This window comes from Amyelois transitella, chromosome 21 (genome assembly GCF_032362555.1).
Source record: "Amyelois transitella isolate CPQ chromosome 21, ilAmyTran1.1, whole genome shotgun sequence".
In the NCBI taxonomy this organism is placed as follows: Eukaryota; Metazoa; Arthropoda; class Insecta; order Lepidoptera; family Pyralidae; genus Amyelois; species Amyelois transitella.
In genome coordinates this window covers 6,098,834-6,124,191 of record NC_083524.1, presented here as the reverse complement: position 1 = coordinate 6,124,191, position 25,358 = coordinate 6,098,834, and the positions used below count along the sequence as shown (strand labels likewise).

Here is a 25,358-nt window from a genome sequence, read left to right as displayed (position 1 = left end):
TATTTTTGGTATCTTGAACCGTTTTCGCAGCGCACGCAACGGAAAAAGGATGAATAATTATCCCCTTTTTTTTTCACATTTTCCATTATTTCTTCGCTTCTTATAGTTGCAGCGTGATGTTTTATAGCCTATAGCCTTCCTCGATAAATGGTCTATTCAACGCAAAAATAATTTTTCAATTCGAAGCAGTAGTTCCTGAGATTAGCGCGTTCAAACAAACAAATAAACAAACTCTTCAGCTTTATAATATTAGTATAGATTTAGCAAGCAAAGCGAAGCTAGTTATTCAAATGAAACAATCAATGAAATGAACGAACAAATTAATAAATAAGTAAACAAAACCAAATTGCTAGTTAACTTGCGCGACAAAACGACATCGGGTCTTCCCATACTCCCTAAGGGGAGTCGGAGTGATTGGTCAGGGCTTTTGGCCCTCTTCAATCATCGCTGCCTGCGACTGTAGGCAGGTCGATGGGGCGGCCGTGGCGGCCTGGGTCTTTACGTCTTCACTGGGAGTTCCCATCGAAGGCAGCGAGGGGAGGGTTTCACCCGACGGTCCGGAGCGGCGCGATGCCGCGCAGGTGGTTGTGTGAGGACGCGTCCGCCCTCTCGAACATCTTCGTGGCTAGCCGGGCCACGAAGTCGTATAGGCTCTCCCACTTCAGGTCCCTGAGGATCGTCGAGTTCCTAACGTAGCGCGGGGCTCCGACGACTGCTCTGAGACTTTGGTTTTCTTGTGCTCTGAGTCTTCTCTTGTTGGTCTCAGAGCAGCATGCGTACCACGCCGGGGCCGCGTACGTGAGGCGGGATCTGACATACGTTCGGTATTCATAGCGCGATTTAAAATACACGCAGGCGCCATCTAGTGATTATGTCCCGAAGTTATAAAAAAATATTTGTTTGTTTTATATATTTTTTTACTTTTACTTTTTAATAACCACTAATGTAAATCCAATATTTTATGGCGCTTACTTCAAAAACGACGACTTGCAACCCCTATTTCACCATTGTGAAAGATTTTTTGAAATTCCTTTCTTTGCAGACGTCTCCAAGTCATAATCTATCATACTGCCATCTTGTATCTCCATTGATTCAAAATTCACTCCGCGCATTTAGCGCCACCTATGTAAGAGAGCACAGGTTTTCGCAAATTCCACGGGAACGATAGTTTTTTCCAGAACGAAAGGTATCATATGACCGTCTCCATACTCTGAACTATATATATGCGAAATTTCAAGAAGATTGATTCTAAATTCACTCCGCGCATTTAGCGCCATCTACGTAATTAGCGCCATCTACGTAAGAGTGAATAGGTTTTTTACTAATCCCACGGGAACGATAGTTTTTTTCCAGAACGAAAGGTATCATATGTCCTTCTCCATACTCTGAACTATATATATGCGAAATTTCAAGAAGATTGATTCTAAATTCACTCCGCGCATTTAGCGCCATCTACGTAATTAGCGCCATCTACGTAAGGGTGCATAGGTTTTTCACTAATCCCACGGGAACGATAGTTGTTTTCAGAATGAAAGGTACCCTATGTCCTTCTCCATACTCTGAACTATATATATGCGAAATTTCAAGAAGATTGGTTGTGTAGATATCGCGTGAAAAGAAAACAAACAAACAAACAAACAAACTTACTTTCGCATTTATAATATTAGTTAGGATTTTTTACTACAAAAGACCTATTCATAATATTTATTTCATGCATACATATAACTTCGTCTTTATCCCTTACGGAGTAGACAGAGACTTATTATTGATACACAAATTTTTTAAGTAAGCATGTGAATAAAGTTTCCTACATACATACATATGGTCACGTCTATATCCCTTGTGGGGTAGACAGAGCCAACAGTCTTAAAAAGACTGATAAGCCACGTTCAACTTTTTGGATTGATGATAGAATTGAGATACAAATAGTGACAGGCTGCTAGCCCATCGCCTAAAAAAAGAATCCCAAATTAGTAAGCCTACCCTTTAGTCCATTGGAAAGAGATGGAGTGGTCCTATTCTTTTTTGTACTGGTGCCGGGAACCACCACATCCTTATCGAGTTAAATCGATTAGCGAATGGCAGTCAATGAGAAATCGTTAAACAATAACATTACATTATCTTTCATTCCAGACTATGAATCTGAATACTGAAATAATATTGATTCGGTAATACAATAAAGTCGACGATAGTCTTTTGTTTCCGGTCCTGGGATTGGACCACAGAGCAAGAGAAGTATAAGGGTGGAGCAGAGTCGAGTTGTATGCTCTGTGGTTGATAATACTGGTATCGGTTTGGAAATAGTTATCAACAATAGACATTGGTGCCGCTTCTGAAGAGTCACGTACATAATATCTACTCTTTATTCATTATGGGTTAAGCAAAGCTAATATTCACGTGAAGTCTACATTTAGCTGTAGGCTTAATGATAGAAATAGTGATAGGTAGATCATCGCCCCAAAGAATAATATGTATTAATTTCATAAACCTTTCCCTTGACTGGCTTGTACAGACTACGAAGGGAGGAAAGCATGTCTGCTTTGGAGTTGAGGAGAACCAACAGTCTTGAAAAGACTGATAGGCCACGTTCAACTTTTAGGCTTGAGATTAAAATAGTGACAGGTTGCTAGCCCATCGCTTTCAAAAAAGAATCTCAAGTTTATGAGCCTATCCCTTAGTCGCCTTTAACGTCATCCATAGGAAAGAGATGGAGTGATTCTATTCTTTTTTCTATTGCTGTGGGGAATCACTCGGGACACCTTTATAAGTGCAATCTACCTTAAATTATTTATTTTAATTAAATAGCTGTTCTTACTCTTTTTAATCTGAGAAATTACTCGTACTCCCAAAATTATTTATACCTGCATTAAAAGTGAAAAAAATATCCAAATAACAAAAAAAAACCGATGTCAAAGAAAATACAAAGTAAATAACTTTAAGTGAGTGGCATTTGATGTTCTCGCCTCGTTAGATTCGAAAGGAGACGCCGTATAACCACCTTATTACGAGAAAATTATGAGGCGTCCCTCGATTCGACTCCATTCATCTAAATGAACATTTCATCTAAGTAGGTAATTGGTTCAAGTGGTTTTGACCCAAGACTAAATAAAAGTACGTGTAAAAATTACACAGATTGATTTAGCGTCGAAGTAAGTTCGAGACTTGTGTACCGAGATACTGACTCGACGTTACTATATTTTATCATAAATATTGATATAGATAAACATCCAAGACCCAGGCCAATCGGAAAACACTTCATTTCTCACCATGCCCTGGCCGGGATTCGTACCCGGGATTTCCGGTGTCACAGACACGCGCACAAGCGCTGCGCCACAAAGGCCGCCAAGAGAGTAAAAAAGAGCTTATTAACCTATCCCTTAGTCGCCTTTAACGAAATTAATTTAAAAGTAATGGAGTAGAACTTTACTAAATTGCCAGTAACCACACGTCATCTCGCCAAATGTTTACTTAATGTAAAGTTTCACTTACATGCTACTCTAAAAAAAAGCTTATAGCTATTATATTATTTTAGCTAGCTGAGAATTTAACTGAGACTAGGTACACGATGAGAGAGAGCTACCAGAACCACTCGGAAAATAAGTAATTTTATCTAGAAATTACTTATTTTCCGAGTGGTTCCAGGAAAATTAACTAAGTTAAACTAAATCGTCTTCAGTTCGCTCGTGTTCACAATGTTCTAATTAATCTGAGATGCTGATTGCTAAAGCTGCTAAATTAACTTCAGACTAATGTGCGAATCTATAAAATGAACTTGTTACATACATACATAACATAAAATCACGTCTATATCCCTTGCGGGGTAGACAGAGCCAACAGTCCTGAGCGGACTGATAGGCCACGTTCAGCTATTTGGCTTTAAGATAGAATTGAGATTCGAATGAATTCGAATTTTTCTACTAAATGTCTTCAATACTTCTAAATCTTTAAATACACCGTAAAATTATAAGAAAAAAGGTTTCTTTGTTTTTTTTTGTTAGTTACAAAATAATTCTCATTTTGATGTTAGCACGGAGACGGAAAAATATCTTTAAGAGTAACAAAGGATTACGATTTTTTTTTCGAAATATCCCATACTAGAGGCCGCCCGCGACTTCGTCCGCGTGGAATCAATCCCGCGGGAACTCCGGGATAAAAAGCCTATATGTTATATAGCCAAATAGCTGAACGTGGCCATTCAGTCTTTTCAAGACTGTTGGCTCTGTCTACCCCGCAAGGGATATAGACGTGATCATATGTATGTATGTATGTATGTTATATACCAAATTTCATCGTAATCGGTTCAGTAGTTTTTGCGTGAAAGATTAACAAACATCCATACTGACATCCTGACATACCAACTTTCGCATTTATAATATTAGTAGGATAAGTTCAGCATAAAGGCGTAAGTTCGAATACACATTAGTTTGAATTCTAACCGATGCTTTAACGGTGAGGAAAACATCGTGAGGAAACAGCACTTGCTGGCAACTGCATTTGTAATCATGGTTGGTAAAGGGTCAGGTCAAAAGTACCCGAAACCGCCGAGCTTGTATGAAGAGAGTTATGAATGTGGACGAAGCGAAAGAAGTATGCAGAGATCGTGGCAAGTGGAAAGAGGTAGTCTCTGCCTACCCCTCCGGGAAAGAGGCGTGATTTTATGTATGTATGTATGTATGTATGTTGACCCAATACGAGTTATGTTCACCTGTAACATCCTGACCCACTTAATCCAGGATCCATGGTCAAAGCCATACCCCTCCAGAGAACACGACAGGACTAAAAGAGTATAAGTAACATTTCATTTCCAAGCGTCACCAACTTACTTTATTATTTTCAACCCGAGTAGATTTTACTGTTTCTGTGAAGCGTATATTTTTAAATTAACTTGACAAATACTGGCAATTTCTTATATAACAAATTACATAAATAGCAGCCGTAAGCTCAATATTATTCAGACCTTAAGTTCAAACGAAGTATTTAAAGTAGAATTATTCTATAAATAACAGCTGTCCGTAATATTTCAATGTTAAGGTTTGCGGTCCAATATGGCATTTTATGTGGTTTTATCAAATTCGGTTTTAAATGTGAAAAATAATTGGTAAAGATCAACAATTGAAAAAATTCGTTATCCCAATTCCATCTCGGCTTTAAGAATAAATACGAAAGATTTTTGTTTATTACCACTTCACAGTTAAACCAAAAGCCATAATTTTCATACATATAGTGTAGAAAAAGACACTGCGCATGCTAGTTAATATATATATTTCCATTCGCATGACGTCATCGTCGTAGAAGTTTCGGGTTTCTATGTTTTCCGACCTTTAGCTAAAGTTTTTAACGTAACACAACATAACTTATTAGGTACACAACTAACTAAACAAAGAATAAATGAAAGTAAAACCAGACCACACTTCACTTCACTTCACTGATGGGCAGTTACTTGAGAATTAAAGTTTATATTCATAAAATATTAAGTCGTACATATAAAATATAAATAACAAATTAAAAAGACGTAGACTTTATATATTTTTTCCTAATCATAGTTAAAACTACATTATTATTACATTCTACCGAATGTGAAAATTCAAAGTTGTGCATACTTCCACTGAAACTTTAGAAAAATGACTTATTCCTGCACCTTCTTATTCTATCGCTTTATATCTTTGTGATACTGAAGTCAAAGAAGTATTGTGCAGTCGACTGTACAAAACCCTATTATTTTGACGCCTACGACGTCCATTATTATAGTCCTTAGATGTAAAAGTTCAATGACCTTAGGTCAAAGATTCCTTAATGTGGTCCCTAAAATTTTATGACTACAAATTGATTGCACAATAAATTTTGTAATTTCAGATATAAATTGACATTTTTTTCATTAGACCGTGTTACTGTTAATTAAATTAAAGAATGATATATGGTACTTATCAGCATTCACTTGGGTTAGTGAAGAGGTAAAAAGGGAATAAATGAATGTAAAAAAAATTTGATTAATTTTCTTTTCTTAATAAAATTTTGTATTAATATAAAAAATATATTAGGTATTCAGTTGTAAAGAATATATTATTTTTTTAATTAAGACTACAAGACTATTTTTAAAAATATTCTAGAAAATAGAATAATCTTTCCCATTTTTTGACAGGAAAGGAAGAAAACCTAACGTCCCGGCCCCCTCACACAGGGTTCTTTAATAAAAAAGACAGTGTTAAAAGAGTTTTTATTGAAAATACGCCCCTTTAGCGTGCTCCCTCTAAAAATAAAAAGTGGTAAATGGTACGACGGATTATTGGAGCGTGTATGATCGATGGTGCAAGTAACATGGCCGCTTAATCATTAAACACTGTGTTAAATTGACAAAAAAAGCACACATTACATGCAATACCTACTTCTTATTCAACGCTAGATGTACGAGGCTTCGCTTCGTAACTTACTTTACTCCCGAAGTTTTTGTCATGTCTTCGTGCCGAATATCGTCGAAATTTTGAGTTCATTGCAAAAAATCAATTAACGCCTCTTTTGCAAACGACGAAACCTGTATTCTTTTGTAGGTGGTGATTCACGCGGGCGGAGCCGCGGTAACAAGCTAGCTAACATTAAGCAGGTGGTACCTTATAATAATAATTAATGTTTAATATAATAATTTCATAACAGACGCAAATCTAACGAGAAACTGCCAAATAAAGTTTCGTAATATGATTAATGCGGAAAGTTGGTGCCGCTGGTTCAATTTTAATAATGTGTATTTCTAAAATCGGTTTGTCTAAAAACTTTACGGGTATAGGATATAGGAACTTAGGAAGTACTTGTTACTTGCATATATTAAGTCGAATTTTAAAGCCATCTACGGATGCCTTAACCTAAGATTGCTACTGTACTCAAGGGCAAGACTTGTAATCTTTGAATTCTAGTAAACTGCCACAATTTGAATCTCAACTCCATCATTGAGCCTTAGAGCTGAGCATCTAGTCTTTCCGAGATTGTTGGCTCTATCTAACCCGTAGAGAATAAAGACGTGATTGTGTGTGTATATATTGTCCAACCTTTCTACGTTTCATAGTTGTCATCATACTCCGTGGTTTTCACCAGTACTCAAAATAATGACAAATATCTATGTTGTAGGTATAAATGAACCCCTATTTACGAGTTGAGCATTTTCGAGCTGTATCGTCGGTTACATAATGCATTTGACGAAGGCTGTACGCTCGAAATATTGAGGATTATAAGCTCAGTGTGTTTGTAGTTCGGAGAACGGCTAAATAGGGTGCAATTTCGTGCTAGCAACATGCTGTTTTTGTTGAATGTGGGTAAATACGTTGAGCTGTCGTAGGTATAATTAAGGGTTTTTTCGCTTTCGTTACAAAAAGGTACGAATTTCTAGTAAACAACGATCACGTAAATAACATAAACATAAACATCATGTTTTTGAAAATCGAAATATGATTCCATTATATATAAAATTAAGAAATGAAATATAATTCCATCGTTTAAAAAAATTGCTCTAATTAATATCACACAAAAAGATTTCTCTACTTTGAAATTATTTCATAGAAATTGAATGTATTTTATATTTGGAAATGAAAGTGAAATTAGTTGTTTTAAATTTTCTTCTTAAAATTTTCTTTTCTCCACGATTATTTACAAATGTTTGATCTCGATTTTCGCGATGTGACAATTTTATATTCACCTTAACGAATTAGTAAAGGTACCCCTTACAGGATTGTCATCAATCAAACTTCTTAACCACTAGACCACAAAGGCAGATGACCAGCATGTGAACCCCAATAGCCAACAATGCTGGTATTCGCGGAATGGCAAAACCACACCGATTATTGATGGCCTACGTCCAACTCACCACAAATTGCATACTTACTCGTATGTTACTATATGCATTGTTGCAATACGAGTTCTACAAAAATGTTATTATAAATGAAAGAGGAAACTGATTGATTGACTAACTGACTAATATAACAAAGAGCTATTCTAGTGATTCGATATGAAGATTCCTTAACGTGGCTTCTTTACAAAATGTGCCTATGGGAACGTGATGGAAAAAAAGGCAACCCTTCAAACTTTATATTAATTGAAAACAAAATGTTTAATCTTTCCTTAAAATTGTTATATGATCCTTATATTTTAAGGCAGTTTAAGAAAAGTTAGTCTTCCAAGGGCCATTAACATCTCAAGTTTAAATAAAGTTAATGTTTAACTTAGAAAATCAATTACACGATGTTTAGTTTCTAAAATCCGAAGATAAATTAGTCGACAACATTAGTTAAAATAATAGAGATGTTTTTACATTTTTTTTAGTGATATGTGTAGTTTTTCTCTGATTTTTTGCAAATATTACTATAATTATATACTTGATCATTCATCGAGATAAACAACCCTTTGTTTCCTTTACGCAACCTTATTTTTCGACTAATTAACTTCAATTTACTATAGTTAAAGGGTTCGTAGAATCGCAATCTTACATAGTTTTAATAAATCACAGCACTTTTCTTAAATCCTGCTCTTTTATCTGTTTAGTTATGCCAAAAAATAAATACAATTTTTCCGCGCCACATAATATCATAATAATAATGTGATTTTGCAAAATGGTCGTCTAGGGTAAAATGACAATGTTGGCAATATAAAGAAATTTTGTTTGTATTCCTCCTTACTTGAGAGAATTTTCTTCAAGAAAAATATTATTTGAAAATTAATTCAAAATACTGGATTTTCGGTTGGAAACAAAGTTTTCTTTAAATTTATTCTTCAGCGATGCATAGTTACACTTCATCGCTTCGTCTCATATTTATTTTAAAACTAGCTGTTGCCCGTGACTTCGTCCGCATAAATTTCGATTTTTTTCGCGTAAACTTATTTGCAGGCAAACTCATGCCTTGAGTTCATTCAAATGACGATAACTTTTTTAAGTGAACCGATATTAATGAAACAAACTTTAAATGTTTTTCTGGTTTAAAACAAAGCAATTGGTGAAAGTTTGAAGTAAATCGGTTCAGTACTTTCGAAGATAAGCGTGATCATACAAACAGACAGACAGACAGACAAGAAATAAAATAAAAATTTTTTTTGCATTTTTTTCATCGTTCTAAGTGTCCCTGTACCAATTTCAGTCAAAAATACTAAATGTACAGTCAAAATATTTTTCCTGTTTTATTATATGTAGATAACTTGAACTATATGAAAAGTACCCTTCTCTATGTCCTTCTCCGTACTCCACACTGTATGTTTTGACAAATAAACACACTTTCACAATTTTATTATACAAGTATTGATTATTGAAACAAAAACCAGTCAACGTATGCAAATGTTACCCGTATACAAATCAATCAATTAGTTGTTTTATTTTTGTTTCTCTAAACCTATGTACTGAATTGATTTTTTATGTATTTAATCAAGATTACTTACTTAATTCGTAATATATAATATAACTGAATTCTAAAATTCACTTTAATATCATAACAAACGAATTAAAATATTATCCTCGTGTTTAACGTTAAATTTACCTATAAAAAGTTTTTTCAGCGAAACTGAAATCCCTATTTTCCTGGGAATACTCACAAATTTCACGCCTCTTCTCGATATTATTTATTTTTAAAAACAATATGCTTTTTGGGAACTGTAGAAAATACGTATATAAAAGAAAATCACGCCTCCTCCCGGTCAGGACAAAGAATCACGCCCGAGGGATAGACAGAGACTACATCTTTCTACTTTCCACGACCCCTGCATTGTCAAATAGGAGATTGTGATGGGGAAAATGATAGCATATTTAATCCAACATGATGAATTTTTCAGAACAATAATGAAAATTTTTTTTCCTGTATATAACAGAACAGGATCAGGAAAGCCAAAGATGAAATGTTTTGATCAAATTAAGGAAAAAAGACGTATAATGATACCAGCAAATACACACAAAGACGGTAAAACGAAAACAATGGACCATACTGCACTTAGCCGACAAAGAGCTCTCAAATATAAGAAGTGGGATGTTTACATAGAATCGGAATAATCTGTTCAACAATTCCGATGTATATGATGTTTACTTTGACAAATGTTTCAACCGGGGAATAACAGGTTTATTTGTCGTACAATCTGCGAGCAAATCTGATAATCCCTGGGGATTTTAGACACGTCTGAGTCCATACTCCGGGGTCGGTGACCTTAAGATAATAGCCATCTTTCGACCATCCCTACGGGAGTTTCCTAGTTTTCGGTAATGTAACTCAAAGTTTTCTTAATAAAGACATCTTGGGGTTAATTTTTCACTTTTGTTTTTTAAAGTAGGAAATGTTATTTTTATTATAAAATGCTGGCTTTTGCCAACAACTGCACATTACTCTAAAACTAGTCTAATAATTAATAATTAATGTTTTTCCGTTTCCTGTAGGAGTGTTCAGAAAAACCTTTAGCCTTTTGTAACCGCGGACGCTAATATAGAAAGACAAATTTTTCGCTTTTAAAAAAAAAATACGGATCTAAACGTGGTCATTCGGTTTTAGTCGTTGGGTCTGTCTTCCCGTAACAAATGAAACCGATTTACATGTATGACATACATACATCTGGACATAAATTTGATACCACATGCTAAACCTAGAATAAAAGGGATTTTTTAAAATAAATAACACGAATCCGCCTTCGACAAAAACCATGGACATTTTATAAAAGTAAAAAAAAACTTTACATTAATTAATTGATTCTGTGCAGTGACTGAGAAATTTTTAATATTAATATTTTTAAGAAATTATATTTATAGAATTATCTTTTAAGAAATTTAAATTTACTGTCTAATTCTACTAACTTTAAATGGTATAGATATAAAAAATATAGATTGTCTTCTGCACAAAGGGTAATATTTTACGCGTATCATGCGTTTATCTCAGTCATATGCGATAAAGAACGAGACAAAGCTAAATAGCTTAACGTCATCACCTGATGCCGACAGAATATGAACTAGGGTGTTATCCGTGCATGATTCTCGGAGATTATGTGTGAAGACTATATACAGTAAATACGTTTTATTTACCCCACTTCAAAACTAGAAGTATTAAACTTGTTTGTGGCGGTGTCGTTCCCGATCCTCGGTAAATATATACAAAAAATCACGTCTTCGTCGGTCACGTGGTAGACAGATCCAACAGTCTTGAAAAGACCGAAACGAGCTGTATGGCTATTTGATGGAATTGGATGGAAATGGAATTTAAATAGTGACCAGTGGTTATTTCATTGCCTAAAAACCCAAGTTTATTATACCAATTCCCGTCTGATTTCCTTAACCTTTGCAGGAGAAACTTACCCGTATTAGATCTGCACTATGTAAATGTCACCTTAAATTCCCTTAGATACCGTTTACGACATCATTGGGCAAGCTATAAAGTCCTATTCTAAACGAACCACACGGCGTAAAACGTTTCAGTGTTTTTCCGAATTCATGCCCAATACTGCTTAGCAACAATACTCTTAAGCACATAATTGAAAATAATAGCTTTCCGCACCCACGTCTCATCACCTGCGCGGCCCCGTGAAATCTACCATCATTAATCTACGCCAAACGGCCTCCCTGAAAACGGAGTACAGATTTCGGGGAAATAAAGAAACACTGTCAAGAAATAAGGGCCTTGCTACATTGGGGCAACTCGACACCTATGATACCTGTAGTGTATAAAGTGCTTTATTTCCTGATTTGATTTTTATGTATCGTGAAAAAAACAATGATCAATGTGAAAATTTCTGTCATATTTCGCGGGTATAGCGCACACAAACAAAAGTTTGCAATTAATTTCCGATCACATCCATCCAATATTATTCTTACTTAAAATCAACTGACATACATGCATTCATATGGTCACGTCTATATCCCTTGCGGGGTAGATAGAGCCAACAGTCTTGAAAAGACTGAATGACACTATCACGTATTTAAGGCATAGAGAAACGCGTACTAAGTAACAAAATACTTGTGAGTTCCCTTAAGATATAATTAAACTTGGACAAGTTCATGTGACCCTTAACACGACGAAAAGCAATTATTTTTTTAACAGCTATTTTTATCGTGCTGTGTGGTTCCCGGCACCAATAAAACAAAAAAAGAAAAGGACCACTCCATCTCGTTCCCATGGATGTCGTAAAATGCGACTAAGGGATAGGCTAATAAACTTGTGATTCTTCTTTTAGGCGATGGGCTAGCAACCTGTCACTATTTGAATCTCAATTCCATCATAAAGCCAAACAGCCGAACGTGGCCTATCAGTCTTTTCAAGACCGTTGGCTCTGTCTACCCCGCAAGGGATATAGACGTGACTATACGTATGTAAATCATTCATGGATTACCTTTCTCAGCTTCCATTAGCAAATGGATCATGTCGGGTCTTACAATGTTCCTCTCCTCTCTGTCACCCATTGTGTTCATGACAATGCTGTAGAAGAACTTCTTTATTCTTTCAGAAAACAATAAATATAAATAAATAAATATATACGGGACAAATTACACAGATTGAGTTAGCCTCGAAGTAAGTTCGAGGCTTGTGTTACGAGATACTAACTCAACGATACTATATTTTATAATAAATACAGATAAACATCCAAGACCCAGGCCAATCAGAAAAAAAAGTTCTTTTCTCATCATGCCCTGGCCGGGATTCGAACCCGGGACCCCCGGTGTCACAGACAAGCGTATTACCGCTGCGCCACAGAGGCCGTCAAACAATGACACTTTCAACAGCTGAAACAAACAAACCACTATCTACAAATGATCCCTGATGAATGATATGTATGTAGATATTTTTTACCATTCTTTCCAGGAGCGTGGCCCCCGGAAGGCTTGGAGTCCCAGACGGGCGTCCGCGGCAGTACGGTAGACTACGCCGCGGCGCTGCTGCTGGCGGCTATGGCTGCCGTCTTGTTAGCCGCCGTGGGGTACCAATGTGCAGCCACGTGGCGGTGGCTAATGGGCAGGTGAGAACTGGCTGGCAACAAAAAAAATACATACATATGGTCACGTCTATATCCCTTGCGGGGTAGACAGAGCCGATAGTCTTGAAAAGACTGAATGGCCACATTCAGCTATTTGGCTTAATGATAGAATTTAAAAACTATATTTACTAACTAACAAAAAAAAATGATAAAATTAAAGTAACTATAAAAATATAAAGGGATAGGCTTACAAACTTGGGATTCTTTTTTAGGCGTTGGGTTAGCAACCTGTCACTATTTGAATCTCAATTCTATCGTTAAGCCAAATAGCTGAACGTGGCCATTCACGCTTTTCAAGACTGTTGGCTCTGTCTACCCCTTAAGGGATATAGACGTGACCACATGTATGTATGTATGAAAATATTTAAACATTTTAATTATGGCAGTGGCAGCCGTGCTGTAAAGCACACATACAGCTTTAAGTGTGTGAGTGAGAAGGAACTGAAGAGAGAAGTGTCTCTAGGGAGTGCCCTAGTGTCCCAAAGAGGAGATGTTTTTAAGTTTTTTTGAGGTTTTGATGATCACCATGCTATTTCAATCAGTTGACTTAGATTTTGATGCAAAAGACATGATAAATCTGTTAAAGATACTTTTGCCTGAAAGTCAACACTATTAGTTAATGAGGACATGGATAACACAAATATTGGGGTTACGTAAATTTTTGGCATAAAAGGTGCGGTGCGTGGACGCTGAAAGGCCTCCGTAACGATATACAATGATTGCCATATAATAAATTGTGTCCCCGGGGATTGCCTGCAAATCTAGGCAGAATCAATTTATTTTTATGGACGAAACGGGGATACTGCTATTTATAGAACCAGGTTAATGTTCATTTGAGTTTTATTCTAGTAGTTAGTTTTATTTGAGGTTCTTTTCTTTAAAATGCAACAGCAGAGCCTTAAAGATTGTGTTTGTTTCTGTGTTTCATCATCTTTATAGTCCTTACAATGAAAAGAAAAAAAAATGATTTCACTTACCATTTTAATCGAATTGGGGAAGTTTTGGCAAAAGGTCAGGTTAAGAATACCCTAAACCGATGAGCATGCACAAAGATAGTTATGAATGTGTATGAATCGAAATTAGTATGCAAGGATCGCGGTAAGTGGACAAATATAGTCTCCGCCAATCGCTCCATAAAAACTACTTTTTTGAAGTCCTTGAAATAATAGAAATACATAGATACATATGATCACGTCTTTATCCCTAGCGGGGTAGACAGAGCCACCAGTCTTGAAAAGACTGATAGGCCACGCTCAGCTGTTTGGCTTTGTGATAGAATTGAGATTCAAATAGTGACAGGTTGCTAGCCCATCGCCTAAAAGAGGAATCCCAAGTTTATAAGCCTATCCCTTAGTCGCCTTTAACGACATCCGTGGGAAAGAGATGGAGTGGTCCTATTCTTTTTTGTAATGGTGCCGGTAACCACACGGCAAATAGAAATATACTTATTTATTTATTTTTCTGATTAGGAGCAGACGGGAATCTGAGGACAGCAACTGCGACTCCCTGTCCCGACAAGCAGCCATCCGCATCAGCCACTCCCTCCCTGATCTGCAGACGGAGCCTCTCAAGCAGGAGTACGTACAGGAACACAAGGATCAAGGGAAAAAGGTAAATAGATACTTAATACATGTGAAATAGAATGTTTTTTTTCATGTACAAAAGATTTTCATGTTTACACAAGGTTCTGAAAATTCCAGTGTTGCAGACTTCTATAATCTTCTATAATTATTTAAGGGTAAGTGAACCGTATATCTGTTTCGACCGCTAAACACTAAAGATTATACATCTCCTTCCTCCTGGCTTTAGGCCCAGTTGCTTCATCTCCACTCTGGAAAGCGGCCCAGGGTATGCCTTTGACCATGGGTTCTGAATTGAGCGAGTCAGGAATTTACACGAAGCGACTCCCGTCTGACCTCCGCAACCTTTGCAGGGAACCTAATGTTGGATGGATCATGGTATATTCTAGTTGCTATATTCTCACTCTTCGTAAAAACATCGGTTATTTAAACATTATAGGTTAGTATAATTAAATACTTAAACATAACAAATAATACAGATTGAGCCAGTCAAAGAAAGGGCAAAATACTTACATATATAGATAAACTTCTATTACACATAACAGGCTGCCTAAAATATGAACGACATTTTACGAAATTGTCTAACTTGCTAATGTTGAGATTGTATTAAGTTGAAATTCAATTAGACAATGACACTCTTGTTTGTAGAAGACACGAATATATTTCAAACAATACCTGTTGGAATGTACACTTAATAGTTCATAATGAGTAAAGAAAATGTAAGATAAAGTTTAAAGTACCACTTACGAATTACGTTAGGTAAGCCGTAGGGAATAATTTACTAAGGGCGTAGGTGACACCGCCGACGTAAGAAGAATTAGGTTTAAAAGACAATTAAATTTTAATTCGGCTAATCCTTTTAAGAACGTTGACACCTGGGAAGACGATTCGGGGACCTGTTAACCTTGATTAAATTTAAATTAATGAAAATGAGGCAAGATGATTAAGATAAAATAGATTTTTGTGTAGGTAAATTACGTATAATCAAGAAAACTTAATGAATACAAGAAGATATGTCAAAAGTCCCGAAATAAAAAGCATGGCATACAGTGTACCAATGAATCTATTCTGGGTTATAGAGTATAGCTGCGGATATGCCCGCGTTCTTCAAAAAAATCCTTGGATTTCCGTTACCGTGGAATTTTCGAAAAATGCTCTCTTAGTGCAACTCTCGACGACATAAAAAACCTACAAACCAAAATTAAAGAAAATATTTTAATATCGAGCGGGATGCGATAATAATTCAGTCAATCGGCTAGTGTCCTTTAAAATTTTAATTAAACAAAGCTGTAATAGAGTCAGAGTAGGAAGAAATCAATATGGTACATACTGCGAAACCCAGTAATGTGCAATACATTTTTTCTCAACTTAAATATAAATCTTCAGTCAAAGTTCCTGCCACAAATTGTAAGATTGTTTGCCGAAGCCCGTATGGCGTTTATAAATAAGCTGAAAGCATTCCTGTGTATGGTGAAGTGTTTCTTTTGGGATGTGTTGTGAATATATTTGCTATTTTGTAACAAGTGTATTTATACTACTAAGTAGGCTAACATTATTTTTGTGCTTAAAGACCTTCCCTACCTCCCACAACTCTGTTCATGTATAATGTTATTGGTAACACATTTTTTAAAACTGTATCTGGATTTTATTTTACGCGAAGTACGCATCTTTTATCTAACTTGGACTTCAAGACTTTGATAGAAATAATTTTACCTCACATCTTACACAATCTTATCTAACTGTATCTCACCTTTAAATTAGACCGTGAAGTTGAATTTGTTATGGAAAATGCTGCAGTGCAGTTTGTTACCGCTTCTTCTGCGCTGACGCTTTAGAAGCGGCCGTAAACTTAGTTTTAAGTAAGTTATTTGACGTCGACCAATGTTGTTAATCGATATGACAATTATTGAGTGATATGAAGTGTCACATAATGAAAAAAAGTTTTAAATTTGAGACCAAATTGCAGATAAATATGAAATTTTGTTAAAATAAGTCCAATCGTTTTTTTATTACACAAAAAATATCGTAGTTCGAAGTAATATTGATAAACTTCGTGACAGGAGAATTACGAGATATACATACATACATAAATCAAAAAACAAACAACGATCGGAAATGGTTCTACCTATATAAATATTACTAGCTTTTGCCCGCGGCTTCGCCCGCGCAAATGTATTTTAGATTATAAGGATATGCCATAAAATTTCACCCATTTTTTAATCCCGTATCGTGCGGGACTGTTTTAAGTTAATATTTGATTTAAATTCATAATGGCTTCTCCCGTCTTGTCCCGTCTCTTCTCGTTCTGTTCCGTCCCGTCTCAAACTGCTGTGTCTCGTCCTGCCCCGTCCAGTCCTATCCTGTCCCATCCCATCCTATTTAGTGCCATCCTGCTTTCCGCAACTGATACGATTTTTTTACTAACCAATATTTAAGACTTCTCGCACTTCGACGCCCATCAGAAAACGAAGTTTCATACAAACTTCCAACCCTCATTTTTCGCCCTTAAGATGCAGTTTTCAAAATCCAATGTTTTAATGATTATTTCATACTAACCAAAATTTAATTCTAAAATTTCATGTGCCCAACGTTAAAATTGTCGAAATTTCATACAAATTTACAACCCCTATTTCACCGCGATAGGAATGCAATTTTTTAAATCTTATTACTGTATTCGAATTTTTTACGTCTGTCAGTTCGTTTGTCCGCTCACCCATCCTCCTGTCACCAGGCGTGTCTCATGATAGCTAGACAGGTGACATTTTCACAGATCATAAATTTCGGTTGACGTTAAAATAAAAATACTAAAACTACCATACACATAAACATACCAAATTTCATCAAAATCGGTCTAGATAGGCTGTAAAAGCGGAACGATGATTCACCCCCCTTTAACTGTTTTGGAGGTTATTTTTTGAAAAAAAAAGTAGCCTATGTTTGAACGCGTATCTTAATCTATATGCATTTCAAATTTCATTAAAATCGGTTCAGCGGTTCAGGCGTGAAAGCCGAACGATGATTTTCATACAAACTTTCACCCCCCCATTTGACTTTTTTGGAGGTCGATTTTAGAAAAAAAGTAGCCTATGTTTGAACGCGTATCTTAATCTATATGCATTTCAAATTTCATTAAAATCGGTTCAGCGGTTCAGGCGTGAAAGCCGAACGATGATTTTCATACAAACTTTCACCCCCCATTTGACTTTTTTGGAGGTCGATTTTCGAAAAAAAGTAGCCTATGTTTGAACGCGATTCTTAAACTATATACATATTAAATTTCATCAAAATCAGTCCAGCGGTTCAGGTGTGAAAGCGGAACGATGATTTGGAATACTTTGGGGGTCGATTTTTGAAAAAAAAATAGCCTATGTTTGAACGCGGGTCTTAAACTATATAAATACCAAATGTCATCAAAATCGGTTCAGCGGGTCAGGCGTGAAAGCGGAACGATGATTTTCATACAAACTTTCGCCCCCCCATTTGAGTATTTTGGGGGTCGATTTTTGAAAAAAAAACGTAGCCTATGTTTGAACGCGGGTTTTAAACTAAATACATACCAAATTTCATCAAAATTGGTTCAGTGGTTCAGGCGTGAAAGCGGAACGATGATTTTCATACAAACTTTCAATCCCCCATTTGACTATTTAGGGGGTCGATTTTTCAAAAAAAACGTAGCCTTTACTTGAACGCGGGTCTTTAACTATATAAATACCAAATTTCATCAAAATCGGTTCAGCGGGTCAGGCGTGAAAGCGGAACGATGATTTTCATACAAACTTTCAACCCCCCATTTGACTATTATGGGGGTCAATTTTTGAAAAAAAAAGTAGCCTATGTTTGAACGCGTATCTTAGTCTATATGCATTTCAAATTTCATTAAAATCGGTTCAGCGGTTCAGGCGTGAAAGCCGAACGATGATTTTCATACAAACTTTCACCCCCCCATTTGACTATTTTGGAGGTCGATTTTCCAAAAAAAGTAGCCTATGTTTGAACGCGATTCTTAAACTATATACATATTAAATTTCATCAAAATCAGTTCAGCGGTTCAGGCATGAAAGCGGAACGATGATTTTGAATACTTTGGGGGTAGATTTTTGAAAAACAAAAAAAGGCTATGTTTGAAAGCGGGTCTTAAACTATATAAATACCAAATTTCATCATAATCGGTTCAGCGGGTCAGGCGTGAAAGCGGAACGATGATTTTCATACAAACTTTCATCCCCCCATTTGAGTATTTTGGGGGTCGATTTTTGAAAAAAAAACGTAGCCTATGTTTGAACGCGGGTTTTAAACTATATACATACCAAATTTCATCAAAATTGGTTCAGCGGTTCAGGCGTGAAAGCGGAACGATGATTTTCATACAAACTTTCATCCCCCCATTTGAGTATTTTGGGGGTCGAATTTTGAAAAAAAACGTAGCCTATGTTTGAACGCGGGTTTTAAACTATATACATACCAAATATCATCAAAATTGGTTCAGCGGTTCAGGCGTGAAAGCGGAACGATGATTTTCATACAAACTTTCAATCCCCCATTTGAATATTTAGGGGGTCGATTTTTGAAAAAAAAAGTAGCCTATGTTTGAACGCGGGTCTTTAACTATATACATACCAAATTTTATTATAATCGGTTCAGCGGTTCAAGCGTGAAAGCGGAACGATGATTTTCATACAAACTTTCAACCCCCCATTTGACAATTTTGGGGGTCGATTTTTGAAAAAAAAAGTAGCCTATGTTTGAACGCGGGTTTTAAACTATATACATACCAAATTTCATCAAAATCGGTTCAGTGGTTCGGCCGTGAAAGAGGAACAGACAGACAGACAGACAGACAGACAGACAGACTTTCGCATTTATAATATTAGTACTAATCGGTTCAGCGGGTCAGGCGTGAAAGCGGAACGATGATTTTCATACAAACTTTCATCCCCCCATTTGAGTATTTTGGGGGTCGATTTTTGAAAAAAAACGTAGCCTATGTTTGAACGCGGGTTTTAAACTATATACATACCAAATTTCATCAAAATTGGTTCAGCGGTTCAGGCGTGAAAGCGGAACGATGATTTTCATACAAACTTTCATCCCCCCATTTGAGTATTTTGGGGGTCGAATTTTGAAAAAAAACGTAGCCTATGTTTGAACGCGGGTTTTAAACTATATACATACCAAATATCATCAAAATTGGTTCAGCGGTTCAGGCGTGAAAGCGGAACGATGATTTTCATACAAACTTTCAATCCCCCATTTGAATATTTAGGGGGTCGATTTTTGAAAAAAAAAGTAGCCTATGTTTGAACGCGGGTCTTTAACTATATACATACCAAATTTTATTATAATCGGTTCAGCGGTTCAAGCGTGAAAGCGGAACGATGATTTTCATACAAACTTTCAACCCCCCATTTGACAATTTTGGGGGTCGATTTTTGAAAAAAAAAGTAGCCTATGTTTGAACGCGGGTTTTAAACTATATACATACCAAATTTCATCAAAATCGGTTCAGTGGTTCGGCCGTGAAAGAGGAACAGACAGACAGACAGACAGACAGACAGACAGACTTTCGCATTTATAATATTAGTACTAATCGGTTCAGCGGGTCAGGCGTGAAAGCGGAACGATGATTTTCATACAAACTTTCATCCCCCCATTTGAGTATTTTGGGGGTCGATTTTTGAAAAAAAACGTAGCCTATGTTTGAACGCGGGTTTTAAACTATATACATACCAAATTTCATCAAAATTGGTTCAGCGGTTCAGGCGTGAAAGCGGAACGATGATTTTCATACAAACTTTCATCCCCCCATTTGAGTATTTTGGGGGTCGAATTTTGAAAAAAAACGTAGCCTATGTTTGAACGCGGGTTTTAAACTATATACATACCAAATATCATCAAAATTGGTTCAGCGGTTCAGGCGTGAAAGCGGAACGATGATTTTCATACAAACTTTCAATCCCCCATTTGAATATTTAGGGGGTCGATTTTTGAAAAAAAAAGTAGCCTATGTTTGAACGCGGGTCTTTAACTATATACATACCAAATTTTATTATAATCGGTTCAGCGGTTCAAGCGTGAAAGCGGAACGATGATTTTCATACAAACTTTCAACCCCCCATTTGACAATTTTGGGGGTCGATTTTTGAAAAAAAAAGTAGCCTATGTTTGAACGCGGGTTTTAAACTATATACATACCAAATTTCATCAAAATCGGTTCAGTGGTTCGGCCGTGAAAGAGGAACAGACAGACAGACAGACAGACAGACAGACAGACTTTCGCATTTATAATATTAGTACGGATTCACATAAGAAACATTGAATCTTTCCGCTGCTGACATTTCAGAAAGGAAAGAATAATAACTTCGGAAATATTTTTTCTTAATTGGACGCCCATATCTTGCCGTTGTCATGGCTAATCTTTTACTAACAGCCTAATTATCAGTTTAAGACAATTCAAATATTGGTCCAAAGTTGCTGAGATTTCTTGAAAGCTTTCGCTTCGGCGAATTCGCGAATAATGCCTATAATGAGATCACAAGGAGTTTGAATCTCGTTAGCTTTAATACGACATTGATATTCTCAAACTTGCTCGGAGATATTGTTATGGCCTCAATACCCGTTTTTGAGACGTCTTTGAGTATTATGATTTTTTTTGTGACGTAATAATATAAATTCATCTGATTCATGATCCTAGTTGTATAAAGTTCTCCTGCCAATAAGTCGTGGAGATCAGCTTCGAGTTATTTCTTATTCCACAAATGGACTGAAAATTTTCATTTCTTTCCCAAAAAGAAAGTAAAGAATATATGCTTCTAAAGACAACTCTAGTTTGCGATATCGTGGGTCACAAGTACAGTGCACATCAAACAATTGCCACCACTTTTCCTACTATGAGAAGACTCTCGACATGATTTCTTGGGTCTTCGGCTGTTTTAATTACTAACTTAAGAATTACATACGTACATAATATAATCACGTCTTGAAAAGATTGACAGGCCACGTTCAGTTGTTTGGCTTAAAATGGAATTGATATAAAAATATTGATAAGTCGCTCGCCCATCGTCTACAAGAAGAATCCCAAGTTTATAAGCCATCGTCTAACTTAAGAATTTTTGGTGAACATTTCGTCGTACGCAGTATAAATTTAAGTCCTATTCTGAAAAGTGGTAAGGTGCATGGCTCACCTACTTCAGAATTAAATAAAACTGTAAGTCAGCAGCGGATTTTTTACCAATTTGATTTTTCCTCACGAGAAATATAATTGCGAAGTCAGGTCAAGGTCGTAAAATTAATGAAATTTTTGTCCACAAATTCGGATATTAAGATCGTCTGACGCCAAGTGATACTGGAAGCTTCCTCAAGCAATATGCAAATAGTGCTCGGAGCAAAATTGTTTGCCTCAAACAGTATCGTATCGGTCAATAGTATCGGGATGAATTCTTAAGGTCACTGACCTATCTATTGTGTCAATATAGACCTCAAGGTTTATTCCACTTTCCTGGGTCCAAATGTTTTTTACGTGGATACAGTTTTAGTTCTCTTGGGGTGAGTCTAAAAGTTGTTAAGAGTATTTACATTGATTACATTGTTGGAGATTTGAATGATAAGTGCCTTTCAAGAGCATAAATGTTCCGTGCTTCTATTTTTTTTCCTTATCCGTAGTGAATTATTTATTGAATCATATTGTTCTATGATTGATATGATTGATTGATTATATTGTCCATAATGTGCTATGATTAACTTTCAAATTTTTCAATCAGTTTTGATACTGCTAAACACACAGTAATTTTCGTTGAAGACAGAATATTTCCACTTTCCTTTCACTCAATATTGAAAACAAACCCTTTATGAGGGACAAAATAGAATATTCTATGGGCACCTGAATGATCGATTTCTTTCGTGTTAAATGTATTGGAACGTTTTAGACGCGGTTAAACGGCTCCTTTATTTTTAGTATGGTTACAATACCCTTTTGTGGGTTGAAAAATGGCGCTCAGTTTGACACATGGATAGAGTTATGAATTTTGTGTGTATATCACCTTGGTGTATCGTAGGAGGTGACTGAAGGATCGAGGACTAACTGCATCAAGAGTTCTTAAAGAAACTTTTCAAAACCTTTTCCCTTGTCACTTTTGTTTAATAGCAGAGATTTAAAAAGTCAACAGCTAAGAACTAAATTACGAATATCCAATGATGAAAGATAATAATCTGGCCTGGGATATTTAAAACTTTAGGCTTAATGTTATCGAGAGGAGACCACGTACCGGAAATACCGTAACCTCCCGCGAGATGGACCTCTACCAACCTAGTGAAGTCCGTGGTGAAACCTTGGATGAAGGTTGCCTCACAGAAAGCGTGGTGGAAATCATTGGGGGAGGCTTATCTTCGGCAGTAAACATCCTACGGCGGCCATGATTCATTATCAAAATGATAATGAATCATGGTTTAAAGCCATTAATATGACATATCTGCTAAGTATGACAAAAAATCTGTTATCTGTACTTGATAGTTTTCGTCCTGAGTACAGACATTTTTTACGAGGGTAAAAGCTTCCAAAGTCTAACAAGGTGATCTTATGAAGCAAGGTAAGTAGCCTATAAACAGCCAAATACATATAAAACAAGTTTGTTATGAAGAAAACAAGTTAATTTTCTGAATTATAAAAAATGTATTTGTATTGTAAATCTGGTATTTGTTTAATGAGTGATTTCTTAAAAACTTAACCTCAAGTTACATTTTCGGATTTATAAGTCAAAGGTCACGGGTTCGAAACTAACCACACCATGTATCAATTACTCTTTTAGAATTTACCTGCAATTAGAGCGTTTACGATGCGGGAAAATGTTCTAAGGAAACCTGGATATCTAGGCAAAGTAAAGTCTAATTATGGTCCAAGATAGATTTCCCCATAAAAACAGAACCATTAAGCATATTTTCTGATGAAGTGTCTTTAATCTGGATGAAACAAAAGGAGTACAAAAATATTGTTACAATTGGAAAGGTTCAGCTATTTGGCCTATCAGTCTTTTCAAGACTGTTGGCTCTGTCTAACCCACAAGGGATATAGACGTGACCATATGTATGTATGTATGTGGGAAGATACCTTTCCAAGCCTATTCCTTAGTCGCCTACTATGACATCCATGGGAAAGAGATGGAGTGGTTGGTCCCATTCTTTTTTGTATTGGTGCCGGCAACCACACGGTTAGATGCCTTCGAGAATAAAACGTATTCATAATATATTATGTAGAATGAATGAATATGTTTAACGTTTAAACGTGGCAACTAATATAAAATTCTTTATGTCTACAGGCACGTGGTTTCAATGTAACACGTGTAGGTAGTATTTTCTTCTTTTGTACTTTCATTTTTTCGGTTTATTATACTCAGAACACAACTAGCTGACACACATAAAACGTCATATTTCTCGTTACTGGGAAATCGCAATATTCCCCTAGTCGTATTGGGAACAAATAGAAAATAAATATCTGTCTGAAACAAATTTGAGTTGTTGGCTTAATAAAATGGCATATACTCGGATTTTGCGGTGTTAGCATTTTACTGAGTCATTGTTTTCTGTAAGAAAATGGTCATCTTGTCACGAACCGAGTGAGTTTTGTGATTTGCGACCTATTAACTTTTTAATTACTTGCCGTGTGGTTCTCGAGAATATGTAATATGTGTAATTATGCCCTATATATACTATATATTATTTATTAAATTCAAATAAACTAAAATACTAAACCCATAATGTCTATTTTTTATGTATTGAAAATTAAAATTAGATAATACGTATACTAATCCAACTAAATAAAAGTAATTCCGGTCCGGTCCTTAAACTCAAATATATTTTATTAAACCTATTTGGAAAAGCTTTTACTTTGGAATGTTTCATAACTAGCGACTTATACTGAATTTAATACCAACTTAATAAGAAAGTCAGCGAACCGCTGTCTTTTCAAAGATTGCGGAAATACTAGATATGTCATTTTGTGAAGGAAAAGAGTAAAATTCGGATCTAGACAATCTGACGCAGACTCTCCTCATCAAGTGAATCATGGTTCAGCTTTAAATGTAATAGCTGAGACTGCAAATTAAAATAAGGGGTATAAGTTAAATACATGAAGCGTCAGGTCATGTGGGGTAAGGTGCCCAGTTAAAATCCGTGATGCGCAGAAAGGCACAGGTTCAAATCCCACCTCGGTCATGTACCAATGACTATTTTCGAAGTTATGTACATTAGTTTGAATACTAACCGACGCACTTGCGGTGAGGGAATACATCGTAAGGAAACCTGCACATTCAGGCAACTGCATGTGTAGCCATTATCGATCCAATACGGGTTAGGTTTACCTGCCATGGTTGGTGAGGTCAGATGGGACTTGTTTCATGTAAAAACTTGACTCACCCAATCCAGAGACCATGGTCAAAGGCATACTCTGGGCTCCTCTCCAGATTAGTGAGGATGCAACCGGGACTTAAAGCCAGGAGGAAGAAGAACTATATATATGTATGTTTTAAAAGATTTTCCATGATACAGTATCTACATTTATCTTATAAGCAAACAAATTGAAATTCAAAATTGTAATTCAAAATTCAAATTCAAAATTTTTACATATTCATTAGTATAGGATACTTCATATCGCTTAATAGTTGTCAAATCTTTTGGTTTCATAACATTGATTGACGTCAAAAAAAAATAACTTAAAACTAAGGTTACTGCCGCTTCCAAGGCGTCAGTGCAGAAGAAGCGTTAACAAACTGCACTGCAGCATTTTCTTCAACAACGTCAACGTCAACTCAAACCTCTCTC

At 36.1% G+C, this 25,358-nt stretch overlaps 1 protein-coding gene across 2 annotated transcripts in view; it reads left to right on the top strand.

Moving 5' to 3' along the window:
• The window catches only part of LOC106135562 (synaptotagmin-10), an 88,973-nt gene that overhangs the window by 26,035 nt on the left and 37,580 nt on the right, over positions 1–25,358 (top strand). For both annotated transcript variants that reach the window (XM_060950298.1, XM_013335910.2), the window contains exons 2-3: positions 12,798–12,951; positions 14,439–14,580. In XM_060950298.1, coding sequence (XP_060806281.1) covers positions 12,798–12,951; positions 14,439–14,580 — 296 coding nt within the window. The remainder of the gene's footprint in view (positions 1–12,797; positions 12,952–14,438; positions 14,581–25,358) is intronic.